Genomic DNA, 17,536 nt, shown 5'->3' on the forward strand with positions numbered 1-17,536 from the left:
ATACGGTGTATCCTTTGGTGCTGCATAGGAGGTAGTTATAGCGTCCAGGCTTTCCTGTTCCTTGCAGTAAACTATTAACTTAAGTTTCTGTTAATCATCAAATTCCATCTACAAATGCAATTCTTGCATGCAGGATGAAGGCGTTCTAAGCTTGTTTACTGAGAAGAGGACTATCACCCTATTAAAAGTACTTAGAATTGTGGCCTATGTTTACAGGAAGCTGCCATTTTGCATGGAGGTTCCGTTCTCGGTTCCCCTGCATTCCAGCAGATCACGCCCTGCCCCATTATGCCCCATTCTGTCTCCGTTCTGCCCTCTCCTGGGTCCAGAAGGACCTGCAGGTCAGCAATCGGGCCAAAAATGGTTACCACCCGTTCTTAGAATATAGTACCTTTGCAGGAAGAAGTTGATGTTCATTACTTATCACTTATTTCATTTATGAATCATTTCCCATGAGGCATACTGAAGTGATTTGCATTATACAGTGGTACCTCGGTTTTCGAATGTAATCCATTCCGGAAGACCGTTCGACTTCCGAAACGTTCAAAAACTGAGGCACAAAGGGCAGCCTGCAAATTCAATAGAGAAAATTGAAAAAAACTCAGCAGAAGCTGTTTGACTTCCGAGGTGCGTTCGAAAACCGAAGCATTTACTTCCGGGTTTTCGGCGTTCGAAACGTATCACTGTAATAACATATAAAAACAGTTAAGACAACCAACAAGAAGTTGAACGATGCATATTTATTTTCCATGGGTTGGTGGGAGTGTGTCAATTTTTATATAGAGCAGATGTTTTCTATTGCAGCACGTGGCTAGCATATCTGGTATTTTTCATATCTGTGCTGACACAGTTGGTCTTCATTCTAGCGAAATAATCAAAGAGGATTACAATGAAACGTTACACAAAAAGACAGAGGTGGTTATCAAGCTGGAATTTTGCAACAGAAACATAGAAAAAGCTGGGGAAATGTGAGTATATAAATGTTCTTTTTGAGAACGAATGCTGCATGCTGGGAAGGTCTGCATTTCTCATGTCATTGGATAATATCCAGTCTTAGTCTTGTTGAACAATGATGGGTATTTGCTACAGGATACCTCCACCCTGTAGGTGGAGTCATGGCGCTGTGGTTTAAACCACAGAGCCTAGGGCTTGCCGATCAGAAGGTCGGTGCTTCGAATTCCCGCGAAGGGGTGAGCTCCCGTTGCTCGGTCCCTGCTCCTGCCAACCTAGCAGTTCGAAAGCACGTCAAAGTGCAAGCAGATAAATAGGTTCCGCTCTAGCAGGAAGGTAAACGGCGTTTCCGTGCACTGCTCTGGTTCGCCAGAAGCGGCTTGGTCATGCTGGCCACATGACCCAGAAGCTGTACGCCGGCTCCCTCGGCCAATAAAGCGAGATGAGGGCCGCAACCCCAGAGTCAGCCACGACTGGACCTAACGGTCAGGGGTCCCTTTACCTTTACCTCCACTCTGCAGGAAGCTCACGGGCTGATTTTGGACAGTCTCTTAATCTATCCTACCTTGCAAGGTTGTTGTAGGGATACAGGGGGGCAGGCAAAGCATGTATGCCAGCTTGAGCTCCTTGGAAGAAAGGTGGGGTATAAATATAAAACAGAAATAAAATAATTTTTGTTGCCCTAAAATGTAGGTTAACTACATAAACTACTTTTAACTAGCCTTCAGCAAAACCGCTTTCAAGGTCTACAGAAATATCTCCATGCACATTCAGTGCTCAGTTGTATACCCAGGTCTCCCTATTTCAGGTGTTTGTGGATGTACTGTTCTGTTGGATCCAGAATAATTGTTTTCATTTTATTTTGGCATATCACCAAATAGGGTTTTTTATTTTTAACAATTATTTGATCATGCTAAACAGATCTGTGGGCCATAGTAAGTTGACTTTGTGTGTCTTGTCTTCTGGTGAACAGATATCAAAATATGTATCAAAACAACCTGGCACCGTCAGAAGTGGATGAAATTTCAGACATACACTCCAAGCTGTTACGGGTAAGCATATTAACATTGCAGCATTACAGTACTTGAAATAAGGGTGTTTCTTGCAAATTCCTGGTATGTTTAGTGTTTTCCTGTAAAGGAAAACCATTTATTTTTTTTAGCATGTTTGTTGAGCATGTTCATTAGCTTATGGTATTTTCTTCATATGAATCTATTTAGTGTATGTTTTATTTCTTTCCAATTTGGATGTGGAGAGATGTGAACAGTCGTGGGAAAATCACTCAAATTTCTGGCTTGATATTTATGCATATGCGTGTGTGTGTGTGTGTGTGTGTGTGTGTAGAAGTGGCATACGGCAGAATTCTTGTGGGGAAAATAATGAGCCATGCTTTTTTCACATGCATGGATGTTCGCATGAAGAAACACGTCCCCCAAATGTGATGCTGAAGCAGTTTCACAGCAGCACTGCACGGAGATCAAACTAATACAGGTGTTGAGCATTAATGTGCTGGTGAAATATTCCAGAAAATTTTATCGCACACCCTAAAAGCAAAAATAAAAAGATCTCTTTCAATGTAGATGACTTTCTATTTTTGTGTCAGTGGTGTTTTGTGTATATGTGCAGCAACAGCAATGTAGGGATGTTGCCTGTAAGCACAGATTCTTGGCAGCCAGCAGAAAGTCTCTCTTTCCTCCAATGCAAGGATGCTTAAAGTATGTTAAGGTGGACGTCTGTAAATTCCAGGAAATGTGGCTTGGCTTGCTGCTATTATGAGGTGTTGCAGGTTTCTGGCCAATTTTCTGTCATTGAGACATTTTCAGCTATTCTAAAGTAACCAGGGTTACTTTCTTTCTATATATACAGTCATACCTCTGGTTGCGATCGCTGTGGGTTGCGCATTTTTGGGTTACGGATGCGCCGAACCTAGAAGTACCGGAACAGGTTACTTCCGGGTTTTGGTGCTTGCACATGTGCAGAAGCACCAAATCGCATCATGCGCTTGCGCAGACGTGGCGCTGTGGGTTGTGAAAGTGTCTCCTGCATGGATCACGTTCGCAACCCAAGGTTCCACTATAATTTTTATTTATTTTCCATTTAATTATATACATTCACATCAACATTATCCACTTTACTGCCCTGGCTCTTTAGACTTCCTTCCCTCCTGCCTCATGGCTTTCAAAATTAACCTTTATATCATTGCATTTTGTATGTTTTCCAATTCTAATTGCACTCATTACAAAATGACTTAAAATTTAAATAATGGTAGAAAATTTCTCATTACAAGTCTTCAGACAACCCTGCTAGGGATGTTAATTGCTTGCAATAATCTTTCAAATTAAGTATAAATTTACTCCAGTCCTTTTGGAATACTTGATCATGCTGGTTTCGGATTTTTCCTGCCAGCTTTGCCAGTTCTGCAAAGTCCATCATCTTCATCTGCCACTCTTCTTTCGTTGGTACTTCTTGTTGTTTCCATTTTGGGGCTAAAAGAATTCTTGCCGCAGTTGTTACATACATAAACAATCTTTTATCTTATATTTATAAAAGATAAAAAGGTTTCTTTCTATATATGTTCCAAAACTCAGCTTTCAGCAATTTTTTGCTGGGTAAAGCTGAATTTCTTGCATTCGTTCAGCTTTCAAGTTCGCGGGGAACAATAGAGAGCAGTCTTCAGGATATCAAAAGCAAACTCTGTCCGAATGGCCTGCTGTCTGATGGCTGGACCAACCAGGAAGGCACGCACCCAAAAGACAGAAAGTGAGTGGCATTTCCACGTAAAGTTCTTACTGTGCTTCGTTTTCAACTTCAGACATACTGGCATGTGTTAAATGATTTATATCTTTACTGTTTCTCTCCTAGCCCAGAAAGGTTGCAAGTCCTACTGAGTTCCATTACAGAAATTTATTACCAGTTCAAAAAAGACAAAGCAGAACGCCGTAAGTAATTTTAGTTTATATTTAGCTGAGTTAAGTTATGAGGTACTGCAGATTTGCCTCTTTACCACCTGAGGTGTATATTTTTAAGACCCACCCCATATTTTATGACTGTAAGTTGTGATTGTAAACTGTTTTTAATGTTGCGTTTATTTTAAATTGTCATACTTTAGGCTTAGGGTGAAGGGTGGGTAATAAATTAAAATAATAGTAATAATAAGAAATAGTAATAACCAGTGCTTTTTTCCTGGGGAGCTACATGGGTACACATACCCCTAAACATTTGTGAATCTAAGTTTAGCCTCATTGAAGGGCAGTATTTCAATATGAGTAGGAAAATGAGAGTACCCTTAAACATTTTTTTTTTTTTTTTAGAAAAAGCCCTGGTAATAATAATGTTCAAAGTTAAAATGATCATGGCTAAGTATATGTGTACAGTCGTACCTTGGAAGTCGAACAGAATCTGTCCCGGAAGTCTCTTTGACTTCCAAAATGTTCAGGAACAAAAGCGCTGCTTCTCATTGGCTGCAGGAAGCTCCTGCATCCAATCGGAAGCCCCGTCAGACATTTGGGTTCCAAAGAATGTTCGCAAACCGGAACACTCACTTCTGGGTTTGTGGCATTTGGGATCCAAGGTACGACTGTATTTGACTTGATGGGGGGGGGGTCATCGATTATAAAATCAATTTGTGTTTCAAACGGTGAGTAGAGAAAGCAATTCTGATCTGCCATTGTGCTGCCCAGAAGCTCATTTGTTCCCATGCAGGTCCTCCCTGTTTCTCACTGGGTCTCCTTCCCTCCCCCCCACTGACGTTTGGCTTGAAATAATCATTCTTCTGTGGGCAGTAGGATTCATTGGGGTCCTTGTGTCCACACACAGACAGCTTCTCCAGTTTGCCCGTGTGCCCTAGAATCCAAAAAGCTTCACAACCCCCTGAGCATTACTTTTGCTATCCGATTTCATTTTATTCATTTATTTTCTTTAGGACTTCCATATAACGAGGAACAAATCCACAAATTCGACAAGTAAGTCTCTTTTTAAAATTCTATAAATATTTTGGGTGAGGTCCAGCATCCCACCAGTGGACACAAAATGACAAAATAAAAAAAAACAATGTGTGATTTTCTATATGTGCGATTCCTCTACTATAATAATAATAATATTTATTTATTTATACATACATACATACATACATACTCCGCCCATCTGGCTGGGTTTCCTCAGCCACTCTGGGTGGCTCCCAACAGAATATTAAAAACACAATAAAACATCAAACATTGAAAATTTCCCTAAGTAGGGCTGCCTTCAAATGTCTTCTAAAAGTCAGATAGTTGTTTATTTCCTTGACATCTGATGGGAGGGCATTCCACAGGGCGGGTGCCACTACCGAGAAGGCCCTCTGCCTGGTTCCCTGTAACCTCACTTCTCGCAGTGAGGGAACCACCAGAAGGCCCTCGGAGCCGGACCTTAGTGTCTGGGCAGAACAATGGGGTGGAGACACTCCTTCAGGTACACTGGACCAAGGCCATTTAGGGCTTTAAAGGTCAGCACCAACATTTTGAATTGTGTGCTCTACTGTGTACTCTTTCTACAACGCAACGTTCTCCCTCTTTGGAGTGCAGAGATACTGTTTTTAAGGTCCAGGATTGTGAGGAATGGAATATTTGGGAGCAATATGACAGTATGGTTCTTATTTCTGTGCTGCAGGCAGAAGCTTTTTCTACATGCTACAAAAGCCATGACCTTGTTCAAGGAAGAATGCGTCACCAAGTACGAAGTTTTCTTTGACAAGGCAGAGGACTGGATGAGGCAAGATTCTTCATTTTGTGTATCACAAGAGCAAGTCATAGTGCACAAGAGCAAGTCATAGTGACACAAAAACATGGTTTTAAAACTGGTTTTCCTTTTCAGGAAGATGCTTCTTTTAAGAAAGCAGCTAATGAATCTCAGAAAACTCTGCTTCGATATTGAGGAAGAGGTGTCGAAATATCAGGACTATGTAAATGATGTAAGTGTTCTCCTTAATTACAGTCATACCTTGGTTTTCAAACAGTTTAGTTCTCTAATGTTTTGGCTCCCGAATGCCGCAAACCCGGAAGTGACTTCCTGTTTGCAAACTATTTTTGGAAGCCAAACGTCCGGCGTGGCTTCCATGGCTTCCGATTGGCTGCAGGAACTTCCTGCAGCCAATCAGAAGCCGCACTTTGGTTTCCAAACATTATGAAAGTTGAATGGACTTCCGGAATGGATTCCGTTTGACTTCCAAGATAAGACTGTATCAGTATTTTAAAGAGGGATAGTCAAAAGAGGAATAAGTGCTTTGCAGAAATTCGTAATAACCTGCACAGATTTTCCCCTTAAATTTTATTGCATAGACAAAGTCTCCCAACATTGCTCCATTAACACTGTAATCCTGTGCATGCTTATTCAGAATTAGCCCTATGGAGTAGAGTGGAGCTTGCTCCCGGGTAAGTGTGCATAGGATTGCAATATAAAATTACTAGAGCTCAGTGGTTGTCTTACTGTGAGAAATGTATTAAGGAAGAGAACAATTATCATAAACATTTCAATTTAGAAAAGATTGACTCCATTCCAGATGTACCAAGCAATTTCTGCTGCCAGCTTTGATCATCTGTGGACAGGGGGAAGATTGCTTGGAGTTCATTGAAATTAGGCTCTAGGGCAGTGGTTCTCAACCTGTGGGTCCCCAGATGTTGTTGGACTACAACTCCCATCATCCCTGACCTCTGGCCTTGCTAGCTAGGGGTGATGGGAGTTGTAATTCAACAACATGTGGGGACCCACGGGTTGAGAAAGGCTGCTCTAGGGCCACAGGCCTCCCATCCCTAACATATAAGATCTCTTTCCAAAAAACATTGTCCCTCCCCCCCCCCTTTTTATTAAGTCCACCAGTGGAGCATTGAAAAGCTAGACAGGATTTATTTGCCGCAGAATCCAGAACAATTCACTCTCTTTGATAACCAGAATGCCCAAAACCTCCCAATTCTTTAGATCTTTAAAAAAGCTTCGAGAACAAGAGGAAAATTAACATTGTATAGGTAATCCTTATGATATGTTATTTTTGTGCCTAAATACCTTCCCAGTTTAGATAGCCAGCTAACTGAACTCCTTTTTAGTGCAGTCTTCACAGTTCCATAAATTCTGTTTTGTTAACATTAGACTTACTGCACATCTGGAAAACTTACTAAATAGAGTTATGCAACTACAGACTTCAGGAATTGACTAATGAGGGTCCCGCAGTGCTGTCAGGGTAGCACTGTTAGTCAAGGTGGGGTGAAGGGGGAGGCGCTGTTGGTCTTCTTAAGTCTCTTGGGAGCAAGAGCTCATGCTCTTTTCAACTCTTGGGTACCAAATGTCATCCCTTGAATCCAGTGAGTATTTATTAGAAATATGTCTCCTGTTGTTTTCTTATTAAGATGGGCTTTGTGTATTTTATTACAGTTACAAGAAAATTTGCCCCATAAGATGTTTGCGGCTTCCGGTGGGATCAAACATACAATTAACCCAGTTTATCCAAGTTCAAACACTTTGGTAGAAATGACTCTTGGGTAAGAATTTCTCACCTGGATGAACGCAATGCTTTTTAACCTACTTTTCACAGAACTACTTAAAAATGCCAAGCTTTTGTTAAGATTGTTATTTTTTTATTATTTGAACCCCACCCATATGACTGGATTGCCCCAGCCACTCTGGGCATAGTCATATTTGGAAGTTGACATCAAGCTTTATTAGTTTTTTTTTTACCCAGGGGTGGCTAATCTGTGCCCTTCCAGATGTTGTAGTCCAACTCCCATCATCACTGTTGGCTCTTTGCATTTTAGCTGCGCTGCGGAAAGCTTGCTGGGGAGACCACGCATTACAAGGAACTCAAAAATAACTCTAACAAGGTTTTAATAACAAAAACTAAAAACTCCTTTACACTAAATATATCAGCAAGCATGACCCAACCACCAACCCATCCCCCGGGGTACTGAGAGAGCTAGGTGCTGCTCTTTATGTACTATACCCAGTTGCTGACACAGCTTAATTAACATAACTTAGCAGCACCTGCTATACTGTTTCACAGCTGTAAAACTGGATCTCGTTATTGGAACATTAATGTGGAACAATAATGAACCTTCACATGTAAAGAAACCATTCAACATGCACATGCTGGCTGAGGCTGAAGGTACTAGTGGTCAAGCAACATCTGGAGGACCAAGATGGCATGGTTCTAGAAACAGCATTGCCACGCAACATTTGTGTTTCTTATTCTTGTATCAGCTGTTCTTATGGTGCTGCCATCACTAGCCCTGTTTGGTGTTTTTACAAAAATCCTTCATGGAGTAAGAATCGCATAAAGGGGAGTAGGGACAAGGGCAGTTGTTTCCTTCCTCTCCCTCTTCTCCAAACATCTGCCATGGGGAGCCTTTCCTACTCATGTAAGCAGTGTTGGAAAACGCCCCGGGGCCGCCTGCAAGCCCATGGAATTCCAAGCGTCCTCTGATGTGTGCAGCACTGGAAAAGGCATCTCCCTCCTGAAAAGTAAGGGGAGATGTGTGTGCGTCTTATGGAGTGAATGCAGGCTGCGCCGCTATCCCAGAAGCCAGAGCAACAAGAGGGATTGCTGCTTTCACTGCGCAGCGATCTCTCTTGCTGTTCTGGCTTCTGAGATTCAGAATATTTTTTTTCTTGTTTTCCTCCTCCAAAAACTAGGTGCGTCTTGTGGTCTGGTGCGTCTTATAGAGCGAAAAATACGGTATATCAGCTTGATATATGCACACTAATCTTCTGGCATAACACAGTAAGAAGAGTGAGACATCGTAGATCTAATCTACTATTTATTTACATGCTATATACAGACTGCAGCATAATGGTATCTGTTCTCTCCAGTTCTGAGAGAACGACAAAAATGAAAGTACATTACAAAATACATACAGAGGAAGAGAGATAAGGCTGTCTTCCGTTCCCACAGTCTTCTCAGACAGGCGTGTTATTCACACCAGTTAGATCTGCGGCATCGGCTGCATGAAATACGAACAGTTGGCAGGGTGGATTTGATTTAAATCATTTTTTTAACAGAAAGACCCATTCTTGCTGGTATGATATTAATATTTACAACCAGATGAAGGTTTTATTTTTGTAATAATAAATTTCCAGAGTAGTTTTTTCAGTTATATCAAAAATTACTGATTTGGTTATACAATTAGAAATACATATAGACAGATAATTATGGAAATTTTGTGAGGTTTAATAAGTTTAATAAGTTAACTGTTTATATTTGGACAACTTTTCTGCTGTACTTTATTGGAAGGAGGAAAATAATCATTTCCTTAAGAACAATAATGTTATAGCATATATATCCATGTTTGTTAACTGATGTGGTTAAACAATTAAAAAAAAAAACAACTTAGACTGAGTTTTAGCACACATTAAAAACTTAAAACAAATCCTTATTTCCTGATGAATAGCCTTTGGACTATAATGTACCTTAAATAGAAAACTATCTTTACAAAGATTTTCCCTCCAAAAGTAATCATTGATTTTTATCCTCCCTGCATGTAGGCTCCTCATGTGATTTAGAACCCTGGAAGAGCCTAGTATTCAGTGAGCCGAGCTGAAAGTTCCTCTTTAAATAGTCGTCCTCTTTAAATAGTCATTATACACAGTTTGGGTATCTTTTTGAAAAATCTGTTTCACTTCCAGTTTCCTTACATTAAAGAAATAGCCAGTAGTTTTATAAAGATTTTTAACTGAGAATTAAGCATGTTACGGTGCATTTCTTTTCTTTCTTTCTTTTAAACTTTCAGCATGAAGAAACTGAAAGAAGAAATGGAAGGTGTCGTTAAAGAATTAGCCGAGAATAATCACCTTTTGGAAAGGTAAGGGGGCGTTTTAAGGAACTTAGTTTGGCAGCAAGCATATACGGTGAACACGTAGCTGTGCATCTCTTTTGAGAATTTCTTGTGCACCTGAAGAGGGTTGGCCCACGGCTTGCAAGAGGTCCATGCTTTGAAGTGGCGTCTTGTGTGCAACCAAAAGCAAAGGAGCCACTTCTGCATGGTGCTTTCCCATCCTGCAGAGGCGCACATGTGAATTCTGTGCAGAGACGCTGGTCGCTTGAGTGTTTCCCATGTAATTGGCATCCCACCAGGAAGGAGAGTTAGGAATGACCGACACAGTGGACCCTTACATTGCACTCACACAAATGCACTCCTTGTGGTGAAAGGCAACGTGGGTGGTGCTGTGGTCTAAACCACTGAGCCTCTTGGGCTTCCCAATCGGAAAGTCGGCAGTTCGAATCCCCACAACAGGTTAAGCTCCTGTTGCTTGGTCCCAGCTCCTGCCAACCTAGCAGTTCGAAAGCACACCAGCGCAAGTAGATAAATAGGTACTGCTGTGGCAGGAAGGTAAACGGTGTTTCTGTGCACTCTGGTTTCCGTCACAGTGTTCCATTGCACCAGAAGCTGTTTAGTCATGCTGGCCACATGACCTGGAAAGCTGTCTGTGGACAAACACTGGCTCCCTCGGCCTGAAAGCAAGATGAGCGCCGCAACCCCATAGTCGCCTTTGACTGGACTTAACCATCCAGGGGTCCTTTACCTTTTTTAAAAAAACCCTCATTTTGTACTTCCAGATGCACTCTTTGTGGTGCGTCTTAAAGACTTGTTCGATTCAAGCCAGTGGGCTTGATCCAGCTAAGTCAGTTGAACTCTGGTCCCATAGAAATCAACAGAATGAGTTCATTCCACTGCACTGCAGCACAATCACTCAATACTGTGTACCAGAGACAGCATTAAATGCTATGATTGTGTCTTTTTGTTTAGGTTTGGTGCTTTGACGATGGATGGTGGCCCAAGGAATGTGGATTGTATTTAGCTGGACAATTTACCACAACACAATCTGAATTTGCACAGAAAGAGCATATATATCCATTGAAAGAGTTTTCTGAACTTGGCATTCCCCCTCAGTATTTAATAAAAGCATGTAAATATGTACATAATGTATATAATAGAAAGTATATTTCTTTTGGTAACGTTACAAGTGGTCTTAACATTTGGAGTAACATCAGAACTTTCCCCCGTGTGAAATAATGAAGGCTGCATATTGTGGTGAGCACATCGACGCAATGCATTTGCTTCAAATGCTGTCCTTGCCTGTTTACTTGTGAATGTTGCTAGAGAAACTGGTCTTGGAAAAACCCTACTTCATTTTTGTCAAGGAAATTGGGCTTCCCCTTAAGTCACCTGAATGCACAGTACCTCGTTTATGAACCTCTGAAATTGTTTCCCGCTGTCTTTCATTGTGAGCAGATGTCTCTTACAAAGTACAAAAAAAGAGACAGGGAAAAGTATGATTACTTCTTGAAAAAGTATCTCTCTGAACTAATGGTGAAGGAAATATTTTTGAGTTTGTAATCATGTTCAGTTTGAGTATGTATAATCTGCCAGTTTGGGATTTAAAAGCACATACAAATTGAATCTTCTATTTGCTAAATCAACAGGTGACGGAAAAGCTGTAACATGTTGGCTAGCATAGAGTGTGTCTCAAAATCAGTGAACCTTGTTATTAATTCTTACTGGCATTTTTAAAAAAAAACCCCAAACACCATACAATTTCAAAAGTAGCATTTACTTTCTTACATGCTAAACATTGAGCCTGGTGTGGACCATATACTGGTTTCTAATCTTTGTCAGTTCTACTAAAGTAGGAGAATTCTTTCCTTTTTTTATTAAAGCTATTGTGAAGCGTTTGACACTGAGGTAAAACATTGGCACAGGTGTTTACGCAGTTGCCTTGGAAAAGGGGATCCCTGAAGAGTTGGCACTTTCCTCACTCACTGAAAGTGCCTTGGCCCAGTTTTGGGGAATCTTCCTTACAGCTCATCAACCTCATTCAGCACAGAGGCCCAAAATTTAGTTCAGCATTTGATAAGCTATCATGGGGAGGAGGTAGTAGAGAAGTGAGCTTCTGCTAGCTTCCTTACACTGTGTTTTAAAAATTTTTAATTCAACAGACATGCACACATACAAAAAACAATCTAATTCAGTCTTACTGACTTTAGTGGAACTTATTTTCCAACGTGTCTAGAAAGTAAGGCTGTTGTTCTAAGCCAGAGTATTCTGGATAAGTTCTAGGAGAGGCCCAATTGATCTGAGACTATTCTAGATTTCTGTGGATTGAGGCCTTTCTTTTAATCAAATTTCTAATCAACTCTACCTTCTGTCTCCTCCATTCTGACATGCCAAAATACAAATAAAAATCATCAAATGTATTAAGAAATATTATTTCACTGTTGCAGCTCTTATTTTCATTACCAAGTTTCCAATAACCTAGTTGGAAGAACTACGGAAATCATAGGTAGTAAATCTATGTGAAATTTTGCTGCCTTATTGTATGTAAATGTCTATTCTGAAATGTTGAGATTATATTTCTGTAACGTGTTTACTTTATGCTATCGTTTTCTGTTTTACAGAATCATCGTTTTGCATAATCCTGTTTATAACATAATTTTTGAAGGGAGGAAATGGAGAAGGGTCGATTTTTCTTCCATATACAGTTCTTCCAGTTTTAAATGAATAGTGTAAATCATGGATGACAGCCTTTTATGTTGCTGAAGGCACTTCTGCCACATTCTCCCATCCCTTCAGAGTTCTTTCCTTTCTATTAGTTTCATTTTATTTTATTTTTAAGGATTTTGCGGTCTTTCTATGAAGTTTCAGAATAACGGGGAGGGGCAGTGTTTTATTTGATTAAAATACTTTTTAAAGCTTTTCTTCTGGGCTTTTTTTGGGGGGGGGGGTTCCCTCAGCTGCCCAAGAACAAATTGATAGCTTTCTATCATGTATGTTAATAATAATAATAATAATAATAATAATAATAATAATAATAATAATAAATTTTATTTATATCCCGCCCTCCCCAGCCGAAGCCGGGCTCAGGGCTGCTAACAACAATCAAATAATCAAACAGTCAAATAATCACACATTCTAAAAATATTTCATTATAAAAATTAATTAAAATCAAATTGATGGCAACTGATTAAGCAAAATTCTGTGCAGGTTGCCAGAGGAGGGAGTCAGGCTGCGCCCTGACCAAAGGCCTGGTGGAACAACTCTGTCTTGCAGGCCCTACGGAAAGATGTCAGGTCCCGCAGGGCCCTAGTCTCTTGTGACAGAGCGTTCCACCAGATTGGAGCCGCAGCCGAGAAGGCCCTGGCTCTAGTTGAGGCCAGCCTAACCTCTCTGAGGCCTGGGACCTTGAGGATGTTATTATTTGGAGACCGTAGGTTTCTCTGTGGGGCATACCAGGAGAGGCAGTCCCGTAGGTACGAGGGTCCTAGGCCGTATAGGGCTTTAAAGGTTAAAACCAGCACCTTAAACCTGATCCTGTACTCCACCGGGAGCCAGTGCAGCTGGTATAGCACCGGATGAATGTGATCTCGCAGCGAAGACCCCATAAGGAGTCTCGCCATGGCATTCTGCACCCACTGGAGTTTCTGGGTCAGTCTCAAGGGCAGCCCCACGTAGAGCGAGTTACAATAATCCAGTCTGGAGGTGACCGTCGCGTGGATCACAGTGGCTAGGTCAGGGCGAGAGAGATAAGGGGCCAACTGCTTAGCTTGGCGGAGATGAAAAAATGCTGCCTTTGTTATAGCTGTAATCTGCGCCTCCATAGAGAGGGAGGTATCAAAGATTACACCCAAACTCTTAACGGACAGTGCTGGCACTAATTGCACCCCCGCATACGGCACACTAAAATAAGAAAGGAATTACTTTTACTTGCTTTTCAAATTACCTATATTAGTCTCCTATACTAAAATAAAAAAAATTATATATGTATTTGAGAGGAACCCCCAAATAACCCAGAGGGGCTTTATAGGACTGAGAATTCTAATCCGTGGTAGCCATGGTGAAAATTGAAGCAGTACAGTCTATTCTGGATTAATCTCCATTGCTTTTGTCTCTGCCCCTGCTTACAGCCCCCAACAGATTACATTACAGGGTACGCAGCACTCAAGAGAAAAAAGGTCCTGTTCCCCCTTCCTCCATGTAAATTATTAAGATAAGTTGTAAACAATATGACATATACCAGCTTGCTTTTTTGTAGTGTTCAATATTTTGCATTGTGTTTTCATATTAATTTGTAGAGGGAACTCTACCATTCTTAGTCTGTATAGTAACTCTATCGGCAGCAGCTGTGGGTCTTGCGAAAATTCTCTTCAAATCAATGTACCACAAGTTAGGCAGCAGCATGAGAAATAAATCTCTTTTCACACTTCTAATTCATTGTCCTTGATATGATGAATTGCTGATCTTGGTACGTAAGCAATGTAGATCATTGGACTTCAAGACTGGATACTCACAGTGTTATAGAACATTGTTAAGAGTGTGTGAAAGATAATGGGTTGAAAGAAATAATTAAAAAAACAACAAGGTATGAGCAGGACGCTGAAGTTGGTTGCTAGTTCCCAGTTCCTTATTTGGTTGAAAGTTTGAAACACTGAAAAAAGAAGAAAAGTTAATATGTTCTGAACTCCGAAGTAAAGTATGTCTCTGAAGTGCAGAATAATATTTGGGATACCCTACATGATATATAGGGACGGAGGTGGCGCTGTGGTCTAAACCACAGAGCCTAGGGCTTGTTGATCAGAAGGTCAGCTGTTCAAATTTCTGTGACGCGTGAGCTCCCTCTGCTCGGTCCCTGCTCCTGCCCACCTAGCAGTTTGAAAGCACGTCAAAGTGCAAGTAGATAAATAGGTACCGCTCTGGCGGGAAGGTAAACGGCGTTTCCGTGCGCTGCTCTGGTTCGCCAGAAGCGGCTTAGTCATGCTGGCCACATGACCCGGAAGCTGTATGCCGGCTCCCTCGACCAATAAAGCAAGATGAGCGCCGCAACCCCAGAGTCGTCCGCGACTGGACCTAATGGTCAGGAGTCCCTTTACTTTTACCTTCTACATGATATATATCTCCATGATCAGAGGACACACTCCTTTGAGCCCAACAGTAATTTTCTTCAGTCAACAACATGCTTGTGAAATGCTCATAAATATGTGATTACATCATGCAACCATTTTTTTAAAAAAACAGGTAACTGGAGGTGGCCACTGCAAAATATGACTATTTCCACCACAAATCATACACCGATACAACCATGAAAATGTCCTCTACAAGATGCCATTGAATTCTCACCTGGCCTAGAGCTGGCACATGGCACTATGAAACACATTTATGCAGATCAGCAATAGCCAAAATATGGGAGTGGGAGGAACTGGGGTTGCCCACTCCAATATTGCTTTGTACCACCACATATCATGCACCCGTGTTCAGGATAGTGTCCTCTACAGGATTGCATGAGATCCCATACAGTCTAGGGCTTTCTTTGGGTGCAAGGCCCAGTCAGGCATTCCTGTGCATACCAACAATGGTCAAATATGAAGGCGGAAATTTCAATGTAAGCGGGGCTCCACACCAAAATATGGCTTAAAGGTAAACGGACCCCTGACCGTTAGATCCAGTCGCAGACGACTCTGGGGTTGTGGTGCTCATCTCACTTTATTGGCTGAGGGAGTTGGCGTACAACTTCCGGGTCATGTGGCCAGCATGACTAAGCCCCTTCTGGCGAACCAAAGCAGTGCATGGAAACGCCATTTACCTTCCCGCCAGAGCGTAACCTATTTACTTGCACTTTGATGTGCTTTCGAACTGCTAGGTTGGCAGGAGCAAGGACGGAGCAACGGGAGCTCACCCCGTCACAGGGATTCAAATTGCCGACCTTCTGATCAGCAAGCCCTAGGCTCTATGGTTTAACCCACAGCGCCACCCACTTAAGTCACCACAAATAATAAAACCATGCATCTGGTAGGGCAGCGTTTCTCAACTGAGGGCCACATGGCTCCCTGGGGGGGGACAGGATATTCCACAGGTGAAAATCACTTAAATGGGGGGAGCATGGCACAAGACTAGAGGGCCACAGAGTAAAGTGAGGAGTGAAGAAAACACAGAAGTGACCTAGAAAATAAAACAACCAAATTGCATTCCATTTTCTGATACTTGTTCTTTATCTTAGTCTCGCAGCTACAATATGACTGAAACTAGCGTTTGTCCTTAACAAGTCTTGGGAACAAGTTCGCCTGAACGTTGCCACATCCTATGTTTTTAAACTCTCCAATTCCATCATAGAAATTCCAGTCCTTTGTGTTTCCAATATTCTGCAAAGAAACAAAGGGATAGCCAGTGTTTTAAGTTATCACTGAAAAGGTATTTTTTTAAAAGGTGTACATTTCATTTTTAATTTAAAATAATGAATTTAAAATATAAGAAGACACCTTTTCTAGATAAGACTAAAGACCCATCAAGTCTATTATCCTGCTTTCACAGTGTGTAGAGTATGGATCTAGCCAAGAATTAAAATCTTAATTGAATAAACAACACATGAAGATACATCACTCAGGGTATTATGGGACATACTCAGCATCTTAAATCATGATGGGATTCTAAGACGTTTATGAGTTTAATAAACAATCTAGCTGTTGAGATACAAAACACCCTAACTTTTATTATGTTTTCAGTGGTCCTTGGCTTCCCAGTTGCATTAAAATACTTTGCTCCGACATTCCTTCTGGCTTCCATGCAATATAGTGAAAACTAGGAAACAGTATTTCTGTTGGATATCTGTCTCTTATATACAAACAGACACAGACAAAAGAATATCTGTGGAAATGTTTGCTTTATCTTCTAGGACACATTGACGCAGGAAATACAATCTATCAAGATTCAGACTGGAAAAAGGCAGTAAGTTAAAAATATCTGAAAGTGGGGGTCTAAATATCTTACATGTTTTAGTATGGAGGAGTGAAACATAAATATCTCCTGAAACATCAGTACTATGCACTGTGTTACAGAAATGTTTTTAAGTCATTTTACAATTTTGATGCAACATCTTTGTTCCTATAACATTTTGTGTGCTGTTGTGTCTGGATTTAGCCAAGAAAATGTCAACCTAAACGAGATAGCTGGAGGCAATAAACTCTAAACAGCAGCAAATGTAAAAAATATGGGCATCCTTTTCAATTGGACACTGTTTTGTTTAATGAGAATAGTGTAATTATCTAAAAGCACAATGAAAATATAAGCATCACGGTTGCACAGATTCATCATTCTTATCTATATATAAAAGCATGTCATTTATTTATAGACTTTCATTTTGAGGTGCCAAAAGTAAGCCACTATATATTTTATTCATTTGTTGGATTTGAGCCTAAGACTGCATATTGGGAACTTTAGCATAGATACCAGCAATACAGTTTAGAATCAGAAAAGGATTTATTTTCAAATAAACATGTTAGTAACAGAGCACCTCATTCTAAATAGTAACAATATCAAGGTATCTTTATAATTCATCACCCTCTTCATAAGATTGTGGGAGGAATGCTCTATTGATTTGATTATCGAATTTCTGTGAGGAAAACACCTGTTTAATGTTGGGATCATATACAACCTGAGAAAGATACTACAGGAAATGGTTTTTTAAACAGCATTTTTGTAAAGATACTGATGAATTCCTCTCACTGTACTACCATACAGTTTGGTTATAGTAATGTGACTGTATATAAAGATAGAGACCTCTAGTTTACTAAATGTAGATG

The 17,536-nt window shown here is 40.7% G+C and overlaps 1 protein-coding gene across 1 annotated transcript in view; it reads left to right on the top strand.

The window, feature by feature from the left end:
• The window catches only part of TBK1 (TANK binding kinase 1), a 30,093-nt gene extending 16,930 nt beyond the window's left edge, over window positions 1-13,163 (top strand). Inside the window, exons 12-21 of the mRNA XM_081928025.1 lie at window positions 867-968; window positions 1,925-2,003; window positions 3,590-3,711; window positions 3,814-3,890; window positions 4,874-4,913; window positions 5,596-5,697; window positions 5,800-5,896; window positions 7,351-7,457; window positions 9,699-9,770; window positions 10,716-13,163. Of these exons, the coding sequence (XP_081784151.1) occupies window positions 867-968; window positions 1,925-2,003; window positions 3,590-3,711; window positions 3,814-3,890; window positions 4,874-4,913; window positions 5,596-5,697; window positions 5,800-5,896; window positions 7,351-7,457; window positions 9,699-9,770; window positions 10,716-10,767 (850 nt within the window). The 3' untranslated portion in view covers window positions 10,768-13,163. The remainder of the gene's footprint in view (window positions 1-866; window positions 969-1,924; window positions 2,004-3,589; window positions 3,712-3,813; window positions 3,891-4,873; window positions 4,914-5,595; window positions 5,698-5,799; window positions 5,897-7,350; window positions 7,458-9,698; window positions 9,771-10,715) is intronic.
• The last annotated feature ends 4,373 nt before the right edge of the window (window positions 13,164-17,536 follow it).

This window comes from Podarcis melisellensis (assembly GCF_964234715.1).
Source record: "Podarcis melisellensis genome assembly, chromosome: 10".
NCBI classification, from domain to species: domain Eukaryota; kingdom Metazoa; phylum Chordata; class Lepidosauria; order Squamata; family Lacertidae; genus Podarcis; species Podarcis melisellensis.